Consider the following 24,009-nt stretch of genomic DNA (forward strand, 5'->3'; position numbering starts at 1 on the left):
CACACCATAGTGCAGATGAACCACAATGAACTGCAGATGCTGGGGTCTTGAGTAAAACTCAAGAGGAACTGGAGGAACTCGGTGGTTCAGGCAGCATCTTTTAGTTTAGTTTAGCTTAGAGATACAGCGCGGAAACAGACCCTTCGGCCCACCGAGTCTGCACTGACCGGCGATCTCCGCACACCAACACTATATAAAATATACCCAATATTCCAACTTGGCATTTGGATAAGCAAATCAGTATCGAACACGCCACATACTTTGTAGGAAGGAACTGCAGACTCTGGAATCTTGAGTAAAACACACAGTGCTGGAGGAACTCAGTGGTTCAGGCAGCATCTGTGGAGAGAACGTTCAGTCATGTACTGTAGTACACTTGCCATGGGAGGACCAGTGAACACTATCCAACCCAATGCACAGTTAGTCATCATCGTCACAGTGTGGAAACAGGCCCTTAGGCGCAACTTGCCCACACCGACCAACATGTCCCATCTCCACTAGTCCCACCTGCCTGCGTTTGGTCCAACCCCCCCTCCACCCCACAAGCCTATCCATGTTTACATATGTTTTAGCATGTATAACTAATTTTTAAAAAGTAGAAGGATTCATTTCAGTGCTTCCAAGAATATAGATATCCCAAGAACATAATATACCCAATATTGTATCTTGGAATTTGGATAAGCATTTCATTTTACATTACAAGCAGGTTACATTAACAACTTTGCACTGAAAATGTGTTGTTATTTATAAGTTCATAACTTATAGGAGCAGAATTAGGCCATTCGGCCCATCAAGTTTACTCCGCCATTCAATCATGGCTGATCTATCTCTCCCTCCTAACCCCATTCTCCTGCCTTCTCCCCGTAATCCCTGACACCCGCACTGATCAAGAATCTGTCAATCTCTACCTTAAAAATATCCACTGACTTGGCCTCCACAGCCGTCCGTGGCACTGAATTCCACATGTTCACCACTCTCTGACTGATTGTGTAATGATCCTGATCTGATAAGGGGACTAGAGGTAAAAGAGCCTTTAGGAGGCAGTGATCACAACATGATAAGTTTTACTCTGCAAATGGAAAGGCAGAAGGGAAAATCGGAAGTGTCAGTATTACAGTATAGCAAAGGGGATTACAGAGGCATGAGGCAGGAGCTGGCCAAAATTGACTGGAAGGAGGCCCTAGCAGGGAAGACGGTAGAACAGCAATGGCAGGTATTCCTGGGAATAATGCAGAGGTTGCAGGATCAATTTATTCCAAAGAGGTGGAAAGACTCTAAGGGGAGTAAGAGACACCTGTGGCTGACGAGGGAAGTCAGGGACAGCATAAAAATTAAGGAGAGGAAGTATAACATAGCAAAGAAGAGTGGGAAGACAGAGGATTGGACTCTTTTAAAGAGCAACAAAAGTTAACTAAAAAGGCAATACGGGGAGAAAAGATGAGGTACGAGGGTAAACTAGCCAATAATATAAAGGAGGATAGCAAAAGTTTTTTTAGGTACGTGAAGAGGAAAAAAATAGTCAAGGCAAATGTGGGTCCCTTGAAGACAGAAACAGGGGAATTTATTATGGGGAACAAAGAAATGGCAGACGAGTTAAACCGTTACTTTGGATCTGTCTTCACTGAGGAAGATACACACAATCTCCCAAATGTTCTAGGGGCCGGAGAACCTAGGGTGATGGAGGAACTGAAGGAAATCCACGTTAGGCAGGAAATGGTTTTGGGTAGACTGATGGGACTGAAGGCTGATAAATCCCCAGGGCCTGATGGTCTGCATCCCAGGGTACTTAAGGAGGTGGCTCTAGAAATAGTGGAAGCATTGGAGATCATTTTTCAATGTTCTATAGATTCAGGATCAGTTCCTGTGGATTGGAGGATAGCAAATGTTATCCCACTTTTTAAGAAAGGAGGGAGAGAGAAAACGGGTAATTATAGACCAGTTAGTCTGACATCAGTGGTGGGGAAGATGCTGGAGTTAATTATAAAAGACGAAATTGCTAAGCATTTGGATAACAGTAACAGGATCATTCCGAGTCAGCATGGATTAACGAAGGGGAAATCATGCTGGACAAATCTACTGGAATTTTTTGAGGATGTAACTAGGAAAATTGACAGGGGAGAGTCAGTGGATGTGGTGTACCTCGACTTTCAGAAAGCCTTCGACAAGGTCCCACATAGGAGATTAGTGGGCAAAATTAGGGCACATGGTATTGGGGGTAGGGTACTGACATGGATAGAAAATTGGTTGACAGACAGAAAGCAAAGAGTGGGGATAAATGGGTCCCTTTCGGAATGGCAGGCAGTGACCAGTGGGGTACCGCAAGGTTCGGTGCTGGGACCCCAGCTATTTACGATATACATTAATGACTTAGACGAAGGGATTAAAAGTACCATTAGCAAATTTGCAGATGATACTAAGCTGGGGGGTAGTGTGAATTGTGAGGAAGATGCAATAAGGCTGCAGGGTGACTTGGACAGGTTGTGTGAGTGGGCGGATACATGGCAGATGCAGTTTAATGTAGATAAGTGTGAGGTTATTCACTTTGGAAGTAAGAATAGAAAGGCAGATTATTATCTGAATGGTGTCAAGTTAGGAGGAGGGGGAGTTCAACGAGATCTGGGTGTCCTAGTGCATCAGTCAATGAAAGGAAGCATGCAGGTACAGCAGGCAGTGAAGAAAGCCAATGGAATGTTGGCCTTCATAACAAGAGGAGTTGAGTATAGGAGCAAAGAGGTCCTTCTACAGTTGTACCGGGCCCTGGTGAGACCGCACCTGGAGTACTGTGTGCAGTTTTGGTCTCCAAATTTGAGGAAGGATATTCTTACTATAGAGGGCGTGCAGCGTAGGTTCACTAGGTTAATTCCCGGAATGGCGGGACTGTTGTATGTTGAAAGGCTGGAGCGATTGGGCTTGTATACACTGGAATTTAGAAGGATGAGGGGGGATCTTATTGAAACATATAAGATAATTAGGGGATTGGACACATTAGAGGCAGGAAACATGTTCCCAATGTTGGGGGAGTCCAGAACAAGGGGCCACAGTTTAAGAATAAGGGGTAGGCCATTTAGAACGGAGACGAGGAAGAACTTTTTCAGTCAGAGAGTGGTGAAGGTGTGGAATTCTCTGCCTCAGAAGGCAGTGGAGGCCAGTTCGTTGGATGCTTTCAAGAGAGAGCTGGATAGAGCTCTTAAGGATAGCGGAGTGAGGGGGTATGGGGAGAAGGCAGGAACGGGGTACTGATTGAGAGTGATCAGCCATGATCGCATTGAATGGCGGTGCTGGCTCGAAGGGCTGAATGGCCTACTCCTGCACCTATTGTCTATTGTCTATTGACTAAAGAAATTTCTCCTCGCCTCTTTTCTAAAGGTTGTTTGCATTCATTATTATTATTATTATTATTATTATTATTATTATTATTGGACTATCCCATCGTTTAAGAAACAGTTAGACAGGTACATGGATAGGGCAAGTTTGGAGGGAGATGGACCATGCGCAGGGACCACTGTAGCTGGAACATGTTGGCCGGTGTGGGCGAGTTGGGCCGAAGGGCCTGTTTCCACACTGTATCACCCTGTGACTCTATGAAGGGCCTGTTTCCACACTGTATCACCCTGTGACTCTATGAAGGGCCTGTTTCCACACTGTATCACCCTGTGACTCTATGAAGGGTCTGTTTCCACACTGTATCACTCTGTGACTCTATGAAGGGCCTGTTTCCACACTGTATCACTCTGTGACTCTATGAAGGGCCTGTTTCCACACTGTATCACTCTGACTCTACTTGCACTCCTTTAAATATTAATCCTATCCCTTTGCAAAAGTTGTACCTGCCTGGACCACGTTTTGGAAGACCATCAAACGTTGTCACGCAGAGCAGAAGCCCTGTGGAGCCATCCGTCCCCAGCTATCCCGTGGACAGAGCAGGACCTCCTGAACCTGGAGCACATGGACCTGGCGATTCCAGATTACCCTCAGCAGAGGCCACGTTCTGCCTACTGCAACGTGCATGGCCCACAGGAAGGAGAAGAGTTTGTGGACAGCGAAACAGAGTGGGGCGCACTGCGTGGGGACATGGACTTTGGAATAACTGAACAAGAGATCGATCATTATTTTAGCTGCATTTCCAGGAGGCAGAACTTTCGCCAAAGCATTCTACCGTTCCGTCCATTTACTGTCATGAATGAAACCAAGGTATAAATAAATATAAACTAAAATGGGAAGGTCGACACAGAATGCTGGAGTAACTCAGCGGGTCAGGCAGCATCTCTGGAGAGAAGGAATGGGTGACGTTTCGGGTCGAGACCCTTCTTCAGACTAAAATGGGAACTTTGAACAAGAGGTGGTAAAATTTTTGGATGATAATTTTTTTCACGTTAGATTACCTGTATAATAAATATATTCCTGAGAAATGAATATTATACTCCAATAATTATCAATAAACTTGTATACCATTCAGTCTTGTTTAGTTTTGAGATACAACGTGGAAACACGCTCTTTGGGCCCACCAAGTCCAGGCAGGCCGATCAACAAACACTAGTTCAGTCCAACACACCAGGGACAATTTACAGAAGCCAATTAACCTACAAACCTGCATGCCTTTGGAAGATGGGGGGAAACAGAGTACCCGGAGAAAACCCACGCGGGCACGGGGAGAACGTGCAAACTCCATACAGTCAGCACCCGTAGTCAGGATCGAACCCACGTCTCTGACGCTGTAAGGCAGCTACTCCACCGTGCCGCTCATAAGGAATAGCAGCAGAATGAGGCCATTCAGCCCATCAAGTCTACTCTGCCATTCAATCGTGGCTGATCTCTCTCTCTCTCCCTCCTGACCACATTCTCCTGCCTTCTTCCCATAACCTCTGACACCTGTACAGATCAAGAATCTATCTATCTCTGCCTTAAAAATATCCACTGACTTGGCCTCCACAACCTTCTGTGGCAATGAATCCCACAGATTCACCACCCTCTGTGCACTGACTGCAGTGAAACCAACCAGCCAGTTCTCCCGACCCGAGACGTCACCCATCCTTTTCCTCCAGAGATCCTCTCCACATCCACTCGATCCAAGCCTTTACTATTCTTTCAGGCTCAAAGTCAAATTCAAAGCCTTGTATTTAGCACAAACCTATCAGCCTTTGTTACATATACACACACACACACAGTTAGGGTTGCCAACCGTCCCGTATTAGCCGGGACATCCCGTATTTTGGGCTAAATTGGTTTGTCCCGTATAAGACTGCCCTTGTCCCGTATTAGTAAGGTTGCCAACTTTCTCACTCCCAAAGAAGGGACAAAAGGTGACGTCACCGCCCCACGTGACCTCACCCAGCCAGCGGCCACGTGCTCCCGCTCCACTGATGGCGGCCGCCCGGGTGGGGAGGCGGGTTGCATAGCAAACGCTGGCTGGGTGACGTCACCCTTTGTCCCTTATTTGGGAGTGAGGAAGTTGGCAACCCTGCTAATACGGGACAAGGGCGGTCCCGTACGGGACAAACCAATTTAGCCTAAAATAGGGGGAGTCCCAGCTAATACGTGACGGTTGGCGACCCCTACTATCAGCCTTTGTTACGTACACACACGCGCGCACGCACACACACACACAGTCTTAAAACAAAAGCCAGGGCTATCAAACCAGTGGCATCAGATGCCTTGACGGGTCTTTGCCCGACAAATCACTGCGGTAATTCCCTCAGTTATAACTACTGGAATTACTGAGAGCCACAAGTCTATTCAGCAGTTAATTGTCTCAACTGCCTTTCACCCCCTCTCCGAGCAGACTTTGTAGAACAGATGTGAAACTCAGAGTTTGAACCCTTGGTGATTTACAAAGTACCAACCTTCCCCACACTTTACACATCGGCCGACAGAACAGAGGGGAGCAGTCATTCAATTTCCTGTGAAGAGCAAAGATATTAATAGTGTAAAATGTTTGAATGCAGAATATTGAACATGGAACAGTGTAGCACAACAGGCCCTTCGGCCCACAATGATGGTGCTGGACAGGACGCCACCCGATCTATCGTCCAAACACCACTATGGTATCTGCCTCCATCAGATAGAGGAGAGAGTGAAGTTAGTCAATTCTGTGGGCAAGGCTTTTAGTTCAAGCTTTAATCTAGTTTTAGATCTAGCTTTTAGATCAATGTTTTTCTAAAGCAGTGGGAAAGATGGAATGTCAATTTCTTGCTGGTAATTTGTGTTTCAAACAGGAGTGAGCTTTTGAACTGAACTGATTTGAGTTTCGGAGTAAAGAGGTCCTTCTGCAGTTGTACAGGGCCCTGGTGAGACCACATCTGGAGTATTGTGTGCAGTTTGAGGAAGGACGTCCTTGCTATTGAGGCAGTGCAGCGTAGGTGCACAAGGTTAATCTCCGGGATGGCGGGACTGTCATATGAGGAAAGATTGGGAAGACTAGGCTTGTATTCACTGGAATTTAGAAGGATGAGAGGGGATCTTATAGAAACGTATAAAATTATAAAAGGACTGGACAAGCTAGTTACTGGAAAAATGTTCCCAATGTTGGGGGAGTCCAGAACCAAGGGCCACAGTCTAAGAATAAAGGGGAGGCCATTTAAAACTGAGGTGAGAAAAAACTTTTTCACCCAGAGAATTGTGAATTTGTGGGATTCTCTGCCACAGAAGGCAGTGGAGGCCAGTTCATTGGATGAATTTAAAAGAGGGTTAGCGGAATCAAGGGATATGGGGGCAAGGCAGGCACGGATTACTGATTGTGGATGCTGAACTCCTGCTATCCTTAAAAGCTCTATCTAGCTCTCTTGAATGCATTCAGCGAATTGGCCTCCGCTGCCTTCTGAGTGCTAGTGTACAGGATGATCGCTGGTCGGCGCTGACTCGGTGGGCCAAAGGGCTTGTATCTCAAAAGTCTAAAAGTTTAGTTTTAGTTTAGAGATACAGCGTGGAAACAGGCCCTTTCGACCCACCGGGTCCGCGCCGACCAGCGATCCCTGCACATTAACACTATCCTATACCCACTACCACTAGAGACATTTTTTACATTTACCAAGCCAATTAACCTACAAACCTGCACGTCTTTGGAGTGCAGGAGGAAACTGAAGATCTCGGAGAAAACCCAAGCAGGTCACGGGGAGAACGTACAAACTCCGTACAGACAGCACCCGTAGTCAGGATGGAACCTGGGTCTCCGGCACCGCATTTGCTGTAAGGCAGCAACTCTACCGCTGCGCCACCGTGCCACCCTAAGTCTAAAGAGAATTTGAAATTGACATTAAATGCTGCTCGTTGCAGTTACGCCCAGACCATGCAAGAATACAAGAAAGGTTATTGCAGACAGAAAGCTATATATATATTTTCACATCTATGCATCTTCTCCAAGCAATAAACTCAAATGCACAATGGGAGAGCAAACCTTTATTTTATTAAATCATGCACATCACATATGTTAGTGCAAATACTTTAATTTGTACTCCAGAAATTCTACTTGACTTTTCAACCTTTTTTACAAAATAGATTTAAAACAATTATTTAACTTTAAAAAATTCATTTCTGCAATTCAGCATATCAGAACAATATTTGCAAACAACCTATATACAGGAGGTACCAAGAATCACTGGCGTGTGAGAGAGTGTGTGTGTGTGTGTGTGTGTGTGTGTTATTGTGTGTGAGCGCAGCTGAGCTGGGATATCATAGCTTCATAATCATTTAAACATTTGCTCAGACTGACAAACTTTTGAGCAGTTTTGTTTCCAGGTGGACAAGTGTTCCTTTCCCCCCCACACCCATTTAAACAAAAAAAAATCCCAAGATGATAGGGACACCCAATTAACCCGACATTCACCCTTCATGTGCTCAAGATAAATTATAATAACAGATTTGTCAATATGTTCTTGAAGATCGATTGATTTTTACCATCAAGAATATCTGAAACAAGCTTTATTTTAAAGTGTACAAAAAAAACTGCAGATGCTGATTAAAATCGAAAGCAGACACACAAAATGCTGGAGTAACTCAGCGGGTCAGGCAGCATCCCGGGAGAGAAGGAATGGGTGACGTTTTGGGTCGAGACCCTACTTTAGACTGATAAAGTTCTGCCCCCTCCCCTGACATCAGTCCAAAGAAGGGACTTGACCCGAAAAGTCACCCATTCCTTCTCTCCCGAGATGCTGCCTGACCCGCTGAATTACTCCAGCATTTTGTGTGTCTACCTTCGATTTTAACCAGCATCTGCAGTTTTTTTTCCCCCTAGACTTTATTTTAAAGAGTTCTCTTTCATTCGATTGACTACGGAATCTTGTACCAACACTTGTCATTTTACATTGTACAATTGCAACAACATTCTGTGGTTGAAAATGTAAAAAATTGAATTAGTTTTTTTTTCAAATAAGGCAATTTCCAACTCATTCTGGCTAAGATTCGTGAAACAAAAATCAAGGTGACGATGATCCATTTTCTCCTGTCTTTTGCTCCAAAACAAAGTGCTTGCTGGAGTGACTCCTAGAGTCAACATGTCAGCTGTCTGATTAAGGTTGGTCCAGGGAATGTAGTGATTAAGGCAGCAGGAGCATTCCACTGCTGTGTGATTGCAGACTCGAGTCCCAGACAGGGCTAACATCTGAGCAAAGAGCTTACAGCTGTGCATCAGAATCATTTCCAGCCAGCCTCTAACATAGACATCCCTGATCTTAGGGAACGCAAACAAACATTCGTTCTTTTATCTTATAGTCCTACGATACACAGCTTCCCACCAACTGATGCACAGAGGGGTTTGGAGATATGTTGGAAGGGTTTGTGATCCACTTACCTTCACTGGGTTTCCCCTCAACTCTGATGGTTATCAATAATAAAACAACTATGAGCGAGAGGGGGGGGGGAAGAATAATAAAGAGTAGAATGCAAGTTTTCTGGGCTGTTCCTGCAAACTCTTCAGTAAAGTGGAGGTTTAAAACTCAGGAGAAGTTAAACTTCCATGAAAGGCCTGCAATAGTTTAGAGATACAGAGCTTAAACAGGCCTTTCGGCCCACCGGGTCCGCGCCGACCAGCGATCCCCGCACATTAACACTATCCTATTCCTACTAGGGACAATTTTAAAACATTTATTTTACACATTTACCAAGCCAATTAACCTACAAACCTGTACGTCTTTGGAGTGTGGGAGGAAACCGAAGATCTCGGAGAAAACCCACGGAGGTCACAGGGAGAACGTACAAACTCCGCACAGACAGCAGCCGTAGTCGGGATGGAACCCGGGTCTCCGGCGCTGCATTCGCTGTAAGGCAGCAACTCTACCGCTGTGCCACTGTGACTGCCCGCAACAGCATTGTGTTTAATTTATGCAATGTAACGCGGGGATGGAAAAGTACATTGTGTGTTGTAGGTGAATCAAACGGATGGCAGGTTGACTGTCCCTGCCACAAAGTAAGTGCTCTCTGGGCCAGTGTGCATCAGTTGGTGGGGTTGTACCACTGCAGCTAAAGGAAACAACAGAACTCAGAAGTGAAACCAAATTGAATTCCACATTCCTTTAAATTTTGGTACCAAGAAGCCTTGCTTAAGGCTACCACTACTCTTTACATAACCCCAAACAAATCCTTTTAAAAATAATGGAAAACTGCAAATAAAACATTATCTAGAGTAGAATCCAGTCACAATTTTTATTCTCTCTATATATACAATTACATTTTATACAGTTCAAGCAAAGACCCTACTGTCGAGCTTTGAAACAGCTGTGTTTGTTAGAGGTAAAAAGGATGAAAACAGATCCGTTTGCCCCTGTGCTAAAAGGAAGGCAGAGTCAATGGGGAGACATTCTGTGGTTCGAGACGTATCAGGCAGGTTCAGGGCGAGGCCCTGTTCAATGCTGGATATAACACTACGACAGTCACTGCCACCAGCACCACCATCACTGGCATCCACTTGATGAATGCATTCTGAAAATAAAACAATTTAAACAAACGTCACCTTTGCAATTTGTACACCACCATCACCAAAAAATACAACAACAAAAAAACACAGCGTCTTGGGGTAAAACAAGTTCAAGTCCAAATAAACATAGCACAAAAAGTAAGGAAATTTGTGTTTGGTAGATTATTTCTTTGTTGTAACAATGCTTCTTGGCAATAAATCTTATACCGTTGAAAAGCCTGTTTATTTCCCTTTTAAATGGTGCCACATTTGTAAGGAACATGCATTTGTGGGATGAGCAGCAGAGCTGAGTATATGGTTTGCGCCCATGAAAAATTTGCCAAATCTTCTCTGCCAATGCCAAACAGCTTATTCTGCTGTTGCTATTGACTCTTGTTTTGAGCTTCTGGTACCCCCAGGTGCTGACAAGAATGGGATGCCATCCCACAACAGTGTGTGACCAGGCTGGTGACCAGCATGAGGAGGAGGTGCCAGGCTGTTATGGCTGTGTATGGTTCTTCCACACGCTACTGTGGCTCCTGTTTATTAAATGAATAAATTGTTAAATTGCCAATATGTCTTGTTTCTTCAGACTTCAATCATCCAATCCACCAAACAACACCGAACAAGAGTCAATGGCAGAATAAGCTGTTTGGCATTGGCAGAGAAGATTTGGCAAATTTTTCATGGGCGCAACCCATATACTCAGCTCTGCTGCTCATCCCACAAATGCATGTTCCTTACAAATGTGGCACCATTTAAAAGGGAAATAAACAGGCTTTCCAACGGTATAAGATTTATTGCCAAGAAGCATTGTTACAACAAAGAAATAATCTACCAAACACAAATTTCCTTACTTTTTGTGCTTTGTTTATATTACTGTGGAGGGGCACGGCTCTAACATAACACTCTGCACATCATGGTGAGAGGCGGCAATGATCAGTGGTGCAGCGGGTAGAGCTGCTGCCTCACAGCGCCAGAGACCCGGGTTCCATCCTGACCTCGGGTGCCATCTGTGTGGAGTTTGCATGTTCTCCCTGTGATCGTGTGGGTTACATATGGGTGCTCTGTTTTGCTCCCAAAGGCGTGCGAGTCTGTGGGTTAATGGGCCCTCTGTTCCATATGCACTCAGAGCAATTTACAGAGGGCCAATTAACCCACCAACCTGCACGTCTTTGTAGTGTGGGGGGGCGGGGGGGGGGGAACCGGGGCTCTTGGAGTAAACCCACACAGGTCACGGGGAGAACGTACAAACTCTGTACAGACAGCACCCGTAGTCAGTATCGAACCTGGGTCTCTGGCACCGAGAGGCGGCAGCTCTACCAAATGCCCACTATGCCATCCCAAATGAGGCGACGTTGTGTCTTTTCACATATTCCGCTCCCCTGAATGCTTATATGAGGAAAACATATTGAAATATGGACATTAAATCAAGGAGTATTTACTCAAGTGTTACCCCAATCTGCTGCACGATCATTACCTACAGCGGACGACTATGGCAGGAAATGTAGACATGCTAGAGAGGCGTTAGTGGCATGTTAGAGCAAAACACTGGGAAACAGGCACCAAAACACAGACCTGATTATATTAAAAAATGTAAGAATTAAGTCAACAAAGCATAATGAGGTCAAACAAATAGTAAACAGGAATGAAGACCCCGTGTAGCACATATTAGCAAGTTAATGCTGCATTCAGACTTCATGCATCTTGTGAAGAGGGGATACAAATAATGAGAGGAACACACAGACGTAGAGTGTAGCTGTGTACCTTGATCTACCAGAGGTGAGTGGACCACCAGTACAGGAAAGCCAGGATTAGGGCCACGCCTACAGCGGGGATGGGTTGCAATATGGTGGAAGGCTGAGGGAGGGAAGGGATAGTCACAGTCACCGACCGGGTGCCAAGCAGCGGAACACAGAGTGGACACTGTCAGAGGGAACAGCCGCCCGCAGACGGGACTGAAACTCCACTGTGCCAACGGGAAAGAACACAGCCCTCACACGGACTCCAACATCTGCTGCAAAACATCGCCTCACTAAAACACTTCACCATCTTGTCCACACATCAGGGTCAGGCCCAAATTATCCCAAATATATTTTTGGGTTGATGGACAATATCTCCAGACATTTCTTTTTAAATTATAATTAGCAGGAGACATGGGAAACAGTTCAACACCTTTTCACCTTGAAGCAGCCAAAGTCACTAACTAGTTACCATTAGTTAGTTAGTAACCAACAATAACTAAACAGCTATTTTGTTACTAATTGACCAATTAGTTACTAACTTAGCATCAGTAACTAAACCGTCATAAAATAACCAGTTAACTAATTAGTTACTAACCATCATTAGTAACTAGTCACAATTAGTACCAACTAATTAGCAATTAGTTACCACTAATAACCAATTAGTTACCAGCTAATTAGTTACTATTTGTTACCAACTAACAGTGAATTAACAATTATTTTAGCGCCTTATAGAATAAATCTCCATACAAGTTTAACTCCAATGGAAGTTATCTACACTGATTTTGAATCACGGAAGTGTGTTCCAATGTAGCCCGTGCATTCCCACTCCCTCCATCCCCTCCCCTCCCCAGTTCTCCGACCAGTCTTACTGTGTCCGACTACATTTTATCTCTGTTTGCTTTGTTGCCACCTTCTCCCAACTAACGATGATCTATTCCACATTTTCCTTGATCTCCATTGCCTTGGTCCTGTTTTCACACCTTCCACTTCCTAATCTACAGTACTTACTTATCCATGTACCGCCCCCTACCCTGACATCAGTCTGAAGAAGGGTCTCTACCCGAAACGTCACCCATTCTTTCTCCCCGAGATGCTGCCTGTCCCGCTGAGTTACTCCAGCATTTTGTGTCTACCTTCGATTTAAACCAGCATCTGCAGTTTTTTTCCTTCACTATTTTACCCTGAAAATTTCCCCGTAGTGGGACAAATAAAGTACTTATTATTATTATTATTATTACTATTTTAGCTACACTTTGTAGCACACAATTCTCCTTTCTGATGGTGTGTGGAGACTTACTTTCTAAATTTTGAACGTGCGATGGGAATGAGATGCCCAATGGGAACTGCAAGTGTTTCTGTCCCTATGTTACATCTCAATGGTGTTAGATAAGCACACAGGCCTGCCAGGCATCACTGATAAGTTACCCACGCTGATCTAACCCATGTCGATTCTTGGTTTAACACAACAGCAGAGCCCACGATCTTCAATATATATTTTTTCCACTTAATTTTGGAAATGTTTATTTTAGTTTAGAGATACAGCGAGGAAACAGGCCCTTTGGCCCACCGGTTCCGCGCCGACCAGCGATCCCCGCACACTAACACCATCCTACACCCACTAGGGACAAATTTTACATTTACCAAGCCAATTAACCTACAGACCTGCACGTCTTTGGAGTGTGGGAGGAAACCGAAGATCTCGGAGATTACCCACGCAGGTCGCAGGGAGAACGTACAAACTCCGTACAGGCAGCGCCCGTAGTCAGGATCGAACCGATGTTCAGTCATTTAAAAAGGGGATTGAGCAACTAGATCTCCTCAACTTGTTCAAAAAGGCCCACTTCAAAATGTAATCACTACTCTACTCACTCCGACCTGCGCGAGATAACCACTTATGTGGTGTTTGCACAGTAATAAACCAGAACCAGAACCCAGGTCTCCGGCGCTGCATTCGCTGTAAGGCAGCAACTCTACCGCTGCGCCACTGTGACCGCCCAGAGTGTATACTCAATATGGAGACACAGGGCACAAATAATGTTTGTTTAAAAGTGAAATAATGAGGTGCAGGGCCCCACGAGTAAATGGACAACTGCATTTAAATCCAGGCCATAGTTTTAGCCATTGGCCCAATCAGCACATTATGAAACAATTCCCCAGCCAGCGGCCATAAACACTCTATTCCAACACCAATTTGATGGTTTTGGCAAGAAAAGAGTGGAGAATCTTATCTAAATCAAGTCATTAAACCATGAGCCATAATTTACCACAGTTTAAACAGCAGCGACTGGAAGCAGTACAGCGATTTGATTTATCGTGCTTAACAAATATCCCCAACGTGTTTTAGTTCAGATGAAGTCAAATTCAAGAAACTAGGCATAAAAACACTCCAAAATTTGGACAGGGAAAAATAATTGAGACGACTTACATTATTGTTCCCCTTCTGTTGCAGCAAGTTTACATTTTCTTTGTATCTTCCAAGTTCTTCAGTGAAGGACTCATTCTCTTTCTGAGTTCGATCTAGCTTTTCCTTTACCTCCAAATACATGGTCTGATTTGAATCATACTGGAACAAAAATCAATCATGGAAGAAGTTCACATATACCATTATACGTACAATTACAAGCACTGGTTTTAAACTGTGCCATGACTTAATCAACAATTCTGAGTGAACTAATGCTTTGCTAACCACATTATTGGAGACATCCGGAGGCTGCAACGAATTGTTCGATCAGCTGAGAAGGTTGTTGGCAGCAACCTTCCCCCCATTGACGAACTGTACACTGCAAGGGCCAGGAAGCGAGCGGGCAAGATCATCTCTGACCCCTCTCACCCTGGCCACAAACTCTTTGAAGCACTTCCCTCTGGAAGGCGACTCCGGACTGTCAAAGCAACCACAGCCAGACATAAAAACAGCTTTTTTCCGCGAGTAGTAGCTGTACTCAATAACTCATAATAGCTCTACTCTACTCTGTAGTCTCTTTTTGCTCTGGTTTATTTCATTCACACGTTTAAACTGTAATGGTATATTCTTAATGTTTTATGCTTTATTCTTAATTGTTTACTGTATGTTCGTGCTGTTACTTGCGAGCGGAGCACCAAGGCACATTCCTTGTATACGCACATACTTGGCCAATAAACGTATTCAATTGAATTCAATTGAATTCAATTAATCATAAGAAGAATATTCACAGTTGTGTGCACTCTACATTGATGCTGTGAGTTAAACATGGTTCTGTTTCCTCCCCCCCACCCAAGTTTTCTCTCTGGCATTCTCCAATTGTGCAACATCAGGGTGTGACTACTGATGCATTAGCTCCCCCTTCATCCACTTGATTAATTGGTTGAAAGACACAGCATGGAAACAGGTTCATCGGCCCACGCTGACCAGTGATGAGCAGTTCACACTAGTTCTATGTTATCCCACATTCTTATCCACTCCCCAAACACTACTGGAAATTCTAGAGGACAATTGACCTCCAAACCCACACATAGTATAAGAAAATAACTAGATGCTGGTACAAATCGAAGGTATTTGTCTGAAAAGGTCTGAAGAAGGGTCTCGACCCGAAACGTCGCCCATTCCTTCTCTCCTGAGATGCTGCCTGACCTGCTGAGTTACTCCAGCATTTTGTGAATGAATCCAAACCCACACATCGTCGGGGTGTGTGAGGAAGCCCACAAGGTCAGTGAGAAGGTGCAAGCTCCCCACAGACAGCACCCGAGGTCAGGATCCAACCCGCGTCTCTGGGCTTTGAGGCAGTCAAGCTGCCTAACTGTGCCACCGTGTGTCCAGTGCCGTCTGTGTAACGCAACTAAATGCCCTGAAGTCCAGATCAGATCCAGATTTCTGGCTCTCCCTGCTGTGCTGCCTTGTCAATAACACTGGTGTGAATGGGTGAAGTTACCTGTTTCTGATATTTCTCCGTCTCTTTCTCAGCGTGTGCAAGCTGTGCTCTCAGTCCGTCTGTCTCCTGTACTCGCTGCTCCTTCAGCATCCCAACCTGCTTTTCCAACTCCTTGCGTGAAATTTCTAATCCACTGACATCATTGGACAACTTGATACTCCGCTGCTGGGCACTGTAACAGGCGGTTATTTTTCATTTAGGTGTAACCCATTTACAACAAAGATCAATATCAGTTGAATTATTATACATACTTTCAGAACTTTCTACATGCACGGAATCACTTAAGTTGGCAGCACAGAAGTAGTCAATGCTATCTAACAATTCTGAGCAATTCAAACTAATTCTTCGCTTCTGTTCTCTCCCCCCATTTTAACAATCCGCCATTAAAAGGAATCATTTTAATTTGAGCATTAAGATGGTTCTTGTAGAAATGGAATAGTGACTTTGGCCTTTTAGTTCGATTGGCCTTTTAGTTCTTCCCTCCCTTTTGTCTGCAATTTCCTGTTATTATAGATATGATTATTGTCCTCGCTTTTGTGAAGGCAGATGACAAAATACTTTATTTACTGCCTTTTCCCATTACTTATTCCCCCTATCTCAATTTTTAAGGGCCAATATTTAGCTAGCTGTTTACTTTTAAAAACTTGATGAATTGATTGTTAAATTTGCCTCCGGTTTGGTAAACAAATTGCAGGAATAAATGGCAGAGAACAATATTTCATGATAACTTCAGTCATTTTTAGATCATTGGTCTATAGATACATTTCATGTTCATGAGACACAAAAAATATAGAAGACACTGGAGAAATACAGGAATTTTTGCCAAAGAGGAATCTTGGCACATTCCCACTTTAGTGTGTGTACAGATGGAGTGAAGATGTCTCTGTTCAGAGCATATTGTCCACCACTCTATCTGCACACATGTGGTCAAACTACAGAAAAGCAACTTTACAGAGACTTCAAGTAGCTTATAATGATGCTATGAGAATATTACAAGAGACCTAGATGGTGTCGTGCAAGTGAAATGTTTGTGGCTGCAGGAGTCAATACTTTACAAACTGTCTTAAGAAATCTTATGTATAAATTTATTTGCCGGATTAATGACTCTGAAAATTAAATCATCTTGGCCTTATCAAACGTAAGGTTTAGCACGACACGCTACCAATCCCAGCTGTGGAGACATTGGTATAGTTGTCTTGTTGTAGGACACTGATTTTTTTAATTCTTGATTTTAAACCATATATTGTGTGTTTGTGTGTAATTTATTGTGCTGTTGTGTGTCATTTATTGTGCTTTTGTGTGTAATTTACTGTGCTTTTGTGTGTAATTTATTGTGCTTTTGCGTGTAATTTATTGTGCTTTTCTGTGTAATTCAATCCATGTAATGTCTTGTCTTTTATCAGGACCCTAAGTCTGTAATAAACGTAAAGTAAGTAGGTATAGCTTGCAGCAGATTAGATGAAGGGATGGAACAGCTCAATGATTTTCATGCTATTGGGAGCCACCTCAACTGCACCAGATAGCTTGGTTGAGTGCAAGACACTGTCCATGAGTAACAAAGTGGTACTCCAAATTATTTCACCATCAGAAATGCAAGTGGTATTCCAAAACTCATTTTTAAACAATTCAACCGTGATCCAGTCACGTTTCTAGGAAAAATCAAATGTTCTAAATTGAGTTGTTAAATGTACTTCCTTTATATCTCATGAACGGCTCAATTTGGGTGAGTGATTAATGAGAAATAAACTAAATTTAACAATTTAATTAAGGAATTGCAGACACAATGAACTGCAGATGCCAGAATCTTGGCCAAAACACAAAATGTTGGAGGAACTCAGTGGATCAGGCAGCATCAGTGGAGGGATTGCACCTGCATTTTAGATTGGGACTCTTCTGCAGACTGGCCTGAAGAAGGGTCCCGATCTGAGATGGAGTCAATCCATTTTCTCTACAGATGCTGCCCGACACGCTGAGTTCTTCCAAAACTGTTTTGCTTAATTAAGAAATTCCTCATCAGAGTCAATCAGAATGGGGATATCAGAACAAATGGACATATTATTGTCAACCATCACGAAAAACCCTATCACTGTCATGACTTGCCTTTGAAGTTCATCCTCATATTGCTGCATCTTTTCAGTCAGATAATCTTTCTCTTGTCTGAGTGAATCACAATCATGCTGCAGAACATTGCTCTGCCTCTGTAGATCCTCCAGTTTACCTATCAGGAACAACATCGAAAAAGATTGAAACAGAATGACAGCACCTCAAAACTCAATGACAATACAACAAATGAGAACTCTGCTCTCTCCAGGTTCCACAAATCCCTTAGAAAAATTATTGAAGGCAATCATAGGTTAGAGGTTGGAGAGGCTAGATGCGGGAAGATTGTTCCCGATGTTGGGGGAGTCCAGACCAGGGGTCGCAGCTTAAGAATAAGGGGGAAGTCTTTTAGGACTGAGATGAGAAAACATTTCTTCACACAGAGAGTGGTGAGTCTGTGGAATTCTCTGCCACAGAAGGTAGTTGAGGCCAGTTCATTGGCTATATTTAAGAGGGAGTTAGATGTGGCCCTTGTGGCTAAAGGGATCAGGGGGTGTGGAGAGAAGGCAGGTACAGGTTACTGAGCTGGATGATCAGCCATGGTCATATTGAATGGCGGTGCAGGCTCGAAGGGCCGAATGGCCTACTCCTGCACCTATTTTTCTATTATATGGGTGAGAATTTTCATGGGGAAGCAAATAACACTACCTATTAAATACCCATATCTAAGGTTTGTAGGAAAGAACTCGATGCTGGTTTAAATCAAAAGGTAGACCCAAAATGCTGGAGTAACTCAGCGGGACAGGCAGCATCTCTGGAGAGAAGGAATGGGTGACGTTTTGGGTCGAGACCCTTCTTGGTGGATCAGTCTGAAGAAGGGTCTCGACCCAAAACATCACCCATTCCTTCTCTCCAGAAATGCTGCCTGTCCCGCTGAGTTACTCCACTCCAGCATTTTGTGTCTACACATATCCAAGGTCCATGTTTCCAGTAATTCAGCTTTTGTTATGGAGCTTACAATGCAAGAACTTCAATGCTTGGCATCCTGAGTAACAAAATGTAGCTTAAGGTTCAGGAACATCTTCCCCTGTTCTGAATGGTTCTACCAGAAGCTAGGGTACTGCCCGATTCACCTCTACCCCATTGCGGACATTGGACTTTGTCTCTGGAACTGGTGTGCTACAATGCTGAGAACTATATTTTGAACCCTGTATCTTCCCCTTTGCTCTACCTATTGTACACGAGTTGGGCCTGATTGTAATTAAGTACAGTATTATCTGATCTGATGGCATGCAAAACAAAGCTTTTCACTGTACCTCTGTACACACGACAATAATAAACCTAAACAAAAGATCATTGAATGCTGTGGGATAAGTGCGGTCCTCAATCAGCAACTTGACTCATTGCTGGAAGCAGCTGGAATGCTCTTCAATATTGATTATAATTATTAGTTAATAAAGTGAGATAGCACCTGAGTTACCCCACAAACCTACAAGTTACAATTCTGTAGTCTGCAACCCGAAAATGAATGAAAGTAAATGTTTTTTTAGTATATTCAGGCTTAATTGTCCAAGACAACTCGCTGGAATTTAGAAGATTGAGGGGGGATCTTATAGAAACTTACAAAATTCTTAAGGGGTTGGACAGGCTAGATGCAGGAAGATTGTTCCCGATGTTGGGGAAGTCCAGAACCAGGGGTCGCAGCTTAAGGATAAGGGGGAAGGAAGTCTTTTAGGACCGAGATGAGAAAACATTTCTTCACACAGAGAGTGGTGAGTCTGTGGAATTCTCTGCCACAGAAGGTAGTTGATGCCAGTTCATTGGCTATATTTAAGAGGGAGTTAGATGTGGCCCTTGTGGCTAAAGGGATCAGGGGGTATGGAGAGAAGGCAGGTACAGGTTACTGAGCTGGATGATCAGCCATGATCATATTGAATGGCGGTGCAGGCTCGAAGGGCCGAATGGCCTACTCCTGCACCTATTTTCTATGTTTCTATGCAACGTCCCTTCTCTTTATTGTGATTCCTGCACCTGCGGTACTAGGGTGAACAACATTAATATATTTACCATGTATAAAACAATGTTAGGAGTTTAGACTAAATGTTTGCCAGACATAAATGCAGTGGTGAGAATTCTTGCACTTGAACACAGCGTTCTCTCCTGCACAAGACGCTGATTTTGAATGGCTAGCAGTGACATCATGCTTTTTTTGGTGGACAACATGGGCAGCAGAACTGTTGTGGTCCTCTGGGACAACGTTACAGGAAGAGAATATGTAATACATTCACCGTCATTGCCACAAAGTATGCGCTGGAGAGAAAACATCACTAGCCAGTCCAAAACTTTATTTATGCAAAGTCATCTCTGAACATATTTTTAAATATGTGGTGTTTTACGGGTCTATTAAGCTGCTGCAAGTAAGAATTTCATTGCTCCATTGTGTTAGTTGACTTTAACAACAAAAGAAAATTAGATAAGATAAAAGGAAGTGTAGATGCTGGTGTACACAATAGGACACAAAGTGCTGGAGTAACTCAGCAGGTCAGGCAGCAGTTCTGGAGAACATGGATTAGGTGACATTACGGGTTGGGACCCTTCTTCAGATAAAATTAGATAGCTTATTTAATTAGATCTTTAAAAATCTAGTCAACTTCAGAACTAGCCAACTGAACAAACGTTCCCCACTGAGCAAGAATCTTGGCAAGTGTTTGAATATCTGAACGTTCTCACACTCGTTTCCATGTGCATGATGATTCAGATTGTGGCTATTAAACAGAACCCACCCTATTCTGTAATGTTTGCAGAATTACATGCGACCAATGACTGACCCAGCGAACTTTGCAACTGTGCCAATTTTACTAAGGAATTAAATAGTAAAACTTGTAAAATAATAAAACTTAGAGACTTAATGAATAATTCACCGTCGGCGTGATTTATCTTGCGGTTAAATTACTGTTTGGGAATTGTGAGGGAACTCTATAACGCAGGAATGACTTCACCATTTGTTTTTCATTTTAAACATGTTATCTCCAACCTTGTAAGAATCCCGACACTTTGAAAGAGTGATTGAATGGGTAAGTCTTTAGGCATCTGCCGACATTACTGAGCAGTCACCAGGGAGTGCTTAACGTTTCCTCCCTCATTCCTTAAAGTGCCATAATATATGGAGAACTAGAAAGGACATCTAGTAGTTGGCTCCCCTGCACCAGTGGGATTGCCCAAGGGACACTTTAATGGTGAGGAGGAAGCTAGGCCTGACCTCAGTGCTGTGAGGCAGCTACATGATCGCTTCAGATGGTAAGTGGGAGCGAGTGTGGTTTAGTTTAGTTTAGTTGTCACGTGTACCGAGGTATGGTGAAAAGCTTTTTGTTGCTCGCTATCCAGTCAGCGGAGAGACTACACATGATTGCATACGAGCCCTTCACAGTGTACATTTACAGGATAAAGTGAATAATGTTTAGTGCAAGATAATATCTAGTACAGTCTGATTAAAGATAGTCCGAGGGTCTCCAATCAGGTGGATAATAGCTCAGGACCGCTATCTAATGGCGGTAGGATGTTTCAGTTACCTGATAACAGCTGGGAAGAAACTGTCCCTGAATCTGGAGGTGTGCGTTTTCACACTTCTGTATCTTTTGCCTGATGGGAGAGGGGAGGAGAGGGAGTGGCCGGGGTACGACTCGTCCTTGATTGTGCTGCTGGCCTTGCCGAGGCAGCGTGAGGTGTAGATGGAGTGAGTGGAAGGGAGGTGAGTTTGTGTGATGGTCTGGGAGTTGTCTCATGAATTTGCATGTCATTCTGTCAAATATAGAGCAGAGATAGAGTGTCTGAGTATATCCCCTACATAGATTACTGTAACCACTCTATATGGGGGGGGGGGGGGGAGGGAGATGCAAACCATGATACCAGGTCACATTCCTAGGTTTGTTAAATTGTGCAAAATAATTGTGGCCCATTGCAATCCCCCTAGGTTAATTCCCGGAATGGCGGGACTGTCGTATGTTGAAAGACTGGAGCGACCAGGCTTGTATACACTGGAATTTAGAAGGATGAGAGGGGATCTTATCGAAACGAATAAGATTATTAAGGGGTTGGACACGTTAGAGGCAGGAAACATGTTCCCAATGTTGGGGGAGTCCAGAACAAGGGGCCACAGTTTAAGAATAAGGGGAAGGCCATTTAGAACTGAGACGAGGAAAAACTTTTTCAGTCAGAGAGTTGTGAATCTGTGGAATTCTCTGCCTCAGAAGGCAGTGGAGGCCAATTCTCTGAATGCATTCAAGAGAGAGCTAGATAGAGCTCTTAAGGATAGCGGTGTCAGTGGGTATGGGGAGAAGGCAGGAACGGGGTACTGATTGAGAAATTATCTCATCAAGACAGAATATACCTTTTAGGGTAAGAAAATAACTGCAGATGCTGGTACAAATCGAAGGTATTTATTTCACAAAATGCTGGAGTAACTCAGTAAGTTAGGCAGCATCTCAGGAGAGAGGGAATGGGTGATGTTTCGGGTCGAGACCCTTCTTCAGTCCGAAGAAGGGTCTCGACCCGAAACGTCACCCATTCCTTCTCTCCTGAGATGCTGCCTGATCTGCTGAGTTACTCCAGCATTTTGTGAAATAAATACCTTTTAGGGTGATGTTTAAAAAATGTTTTATCTTCCTGTGGTTGTGTAATACAAATTAAGCCTCCACAACAAAAACAAAAGTCCCAGTGTAAGGTTAGATAACAAAGAGAATTTAGTTGAGGTCAAAAATATATTTTATGAATTTAAATTAATATATTGTTGGGAGTAAAGTTGGGAGTTCAATATCTACTTCACAACTTGAGCATGTAATCTAGGGTGACTGATCACGCTGTTTTTTAGACAAAGTGCTGGAGTAACTCAGCGGGTCAGGCAGCATCTCTGGAGAACATGGGTAGGTGACGTTTCACAGGGTGCTGGAGTAATTCAGCGGGTCAGGCAGCATCTCTGGAGAACATGGATAGGTGACGTTTCACAGAGTGCTGGAGTAACTCAGCGGGTCAGGCAGCATCTCTGGAGAACATGGGTAGGTGACGTTTCACAGAGTGCTGGAGTAACTCAGCGGGTCAGGCAGCATCTCTGGAGAACATGGGTAGGTGACGTTTCACAGAGTGCTGGAGTAACTCAGCGGGTCAGGCAGCATCTTTGGAGAACATGAATAGGTGACGTTTCACAGAGTGCTGGAGTAACTCAGCGGGTCAGGCAGCATCTCTGGAGAACATGGATAGGTGACGTTTCGGGTAAGGCCTATCCATGTTCTCCAGAGATATTGCCTGACCTGTTCATGTTTCGCAAAAACGTTCAGCTACAGTTTCAGTTGAAATATATAGTTTTGTAAAATCTGTGATCTATCTCAAACAACAATAATAATTTAAAAAGGAATGTTATTAATGCAATGTTTCTAGTCTGAAGAATTTCTTCTGGGTAATTTGCAATTAATATTTACGGGAATTTAGTTTGTTTTACTTTTTGCATTTTATTAGCTATGTTTGCTGCCTTTCACCGAGGGCTGATCCCTCAAACTACCGTCACCAGATATTTTCTACACTGCCACATTTCTGTTGGGTGTAAGCACAAATGATGGTCAGGCTTCCTGGAATTGCTGCTATTCAGAGAGTGAAAAGCAGATGAGGTAATTCCTGGCATAAGCTGCCACTGGGGAGGATGTAATAAAACTGTGCAGAAGTTCATACCTCTGACTAAACAAGGACAAAAAATGCAATGGTTTGTACTTCGTGGGTCCAAGTTTCTTTTCTCTTTGATAATCAGGATTTTTTGTTTTTTCAAGCCTCCCTCTTGGTCAGGGGGAACTAATCGTAGAGCTGTGATCACAGCTCCTTGTACATACAATGCCGATGTACTGAATGTACTATCAATATAAAACTGTGTTTCATTGCAAAGAAAACAATTGGAGATGCTCACTGTGAATGAGACACGACCGCAGTAGTCTCACAAACCCTCTCAGTTGGGCGTAAAGTATCTCACCGCCCTGTTTGCAGATGGTCAGGGGCAGAGCTGGGGTGAGTGCACAAGAGTCTTTTTCCCAGGATAGGGGGAATGAAGAATTAGAGGGCACAGGTTTAAGGTTAAAATTCATGGAATTCCCCCAGTACAAGAGACTTTGTTCAGTCTCTGAGTATGTTCAAAATTGACAGGGATAAAGGAGATCAGTTAAGATAAGGTTTTTCAAAAAGATATAACGCGCTGGAGTAACTCAGCGGGTCAGGCAGCATCTCTGGAGAACATGGATGGGTGACGTTTCACAGAGTGCTGGAGTAACTCAGCGGGTCAGGCAGCATCTGTGGAGAACATGGATAGGTGACGTTTCACAGAGTGCTGGAGTAACTCAGCGGGTCAGGCAGCATCTGTGGAGAACATGGATAGGTGACGTTTCACAGAGTGCTGGAGTAA

At 43.8% G+C, this 24,009-nt stretch overlaps 2 protein-coding genes across 8 annotated transcripts in view; one reads left to right on the forward strand and one right to left on the reverse strand.

Annotated features, from left to right (window-relative positions):
- LOC144601668 (uncharacterized) overlaps positions 1–4,400 on the forward strand; it is a 33,121-nt gene extending 28,721 nt beyond the window's left edge. For both annotated transcript variants that reach the window (XM_078413909.1, XM_078413910.1), the window contains one exon: positions 3,822–4,400. In XM_078413909.1, coding sequence (XP_078270035.1) covers positions 3,822–4,197 — 376 coding nt within the window. In that variant the 3' untranslated portion in view covers positions 4,198–4,400. The remainder of the gene's footprint in view (positions 1–3,821) is intronic.
- Positions 4,401–7,383: 2,983 nt separating this feature from the next.
- Positions 7,384–24,009, reverse strand: part of slmapa (sarcolemma associated protein a) — a 119,336-nt gene continuing 102,710 nt past the window's right edge. For 3 of the 6 annotated variants that reach the window (XM_078414597.1, XM_078414595.1, XM_078414593.1), the window contains 5 exons: positions 17,634–17,751; positions 15,534–15,705; positions 14,054–14,191; positions 11,651–11,743; positions 7,384–9,909 (listed from right to left, as the gene is read on the reverse strand). In XM_078414597.1, coding sequence (XP_078270723.1) covers positions 11,657–11,743; positions 14,054–14,191; positions 15,534–15,705; positions 17,634–17,751 — 515 coding nt within the window. In that variant the 3' untranslated portion in view covers positions 7,384–9,909; positions 11,651–11,656. The remainder of the gene's footprint in view (positions 9,910–11,650; positions 11,744–14,053; positions 14,192–15,533; positions 15,706–17,633; positions 17,752–24,009) is intronic. The other 3 variants (XM_078414596.1, XM_078414594.1, XM_078414592.1) reach the window with 1 other exon arrangement.

The sequence above is a fragment of the Rhinoraja longicauda genome, chromosome 17 (genome assembly GCF_053455715.1).
Source record: "Rhinoraja longicauda isolate Sanriku21f chromosome 17, sRhiLon1.1, whole genome shotgun sequence".
Taxonomy (NCBI): domain Eukaryota; kingdom Metazoa; phylum Chordata; class Chondrichthyes; order Rajiformes; family Arhynchobatidae; genus Rhinoraja; species Rhinoraja longicauda.